The sequence below is a fragment of the Nestor notabilis genome, unplaced genomic scaffold (assembly GCF_000696875.1).
Source record: "Nestor notabilis isolate BGI_N333 unplaced genomic scaffold, ASM69687v1 scaffold25803, whole genome shotgun sequence".
Lineage (NCBI taxonomy): Eukaryota > Metazoa > Chordata > Aves > Psittaciformes > Psittacidae > Nestor > Nestor notabilis.
In genome coordinates this window covers 1,788-2,392 of record NW_009923706.1, presented here as the reverse complement: position 1 = coordinate 2,392, position 605 = coordinate 1,788, and the positions used below count along the sequence as shown (strand labels likewise).

The 605-nt window shown below is 62.0% G+C and overlaps 1 protein-coding gene across 1 annotated transcript in view; it reads right to left on the bottom strand.

The window, feature by feature from the left end:
- Positions 1 to 605, bottom strand: part of LOC104403977 (T-box transcription factor TBX1) — a gene marked incomplete at its 3' end in the record, with an annotated part of 4,395 nt that overhangs the window by 3,122 nt on the left and 668 nt on the right. Inside the window, exon 2 of the mRNA XM_010012290.1 lies at positions 302 to 406. Coding sequence (XP_010010592.1) covers positions 302 to 399 — 98 coding nt within the window. The remainder of the gene's footprint in view (positions 1 to 301; positions 407 to 605) is intronic.

Genomic DNA, 605 nt, shown 5'->3' with positions numbered 1-605 from the left:
AGGGTGTGTCGGGGCAGAAAACGGCGCCCCCTCCCCGGCCCAGCCGCAGGCATTGTCCAAAAGCCTACTGGGCTCCCCGGGTCTGTGCCCAGCACAGCCAAGCCACTCCCGGTCCCAAACTCGTTGTAAATGGTGTGAAATGGACCCCGGGGCAGCCACATCCCACGTCTTCTTCCCAACTCACACTGACATATGTCGGGCCCAGGAGCACATCCCTGAGCCCCAGGGATGCAGGAAGCAGGCAGCGACCCTCCAGCCCCCATAGCACTGAGCACTGTGGGACCAGCAGCGTGCTACTTACCGGTATCGCTTGTCGTCCACGGGGACGAAATCCATGAGGAGCATGTAGTCAGCCATAGGGTCCATCCCAAATATCTTCACCTGGAAGGTGGGGAACATGCGCCTGGCACAGAGAGGAGAAAGAGCAGAACTGAGTTAAGGGGCAGTGGGGAGTCCTGAGGGGCCGACACAGATACCCACACCCTCCCTGGCCGGGGGTGCCAGGAGCAGGAGCCCCGCAGCCTTCCCAGTCCTCCCACGTCCTTCTGCCCTGATGCCTGCCTGGTTGTAACGTCCAGTCCCCTCGCAGGAACCACTGGCCAGAA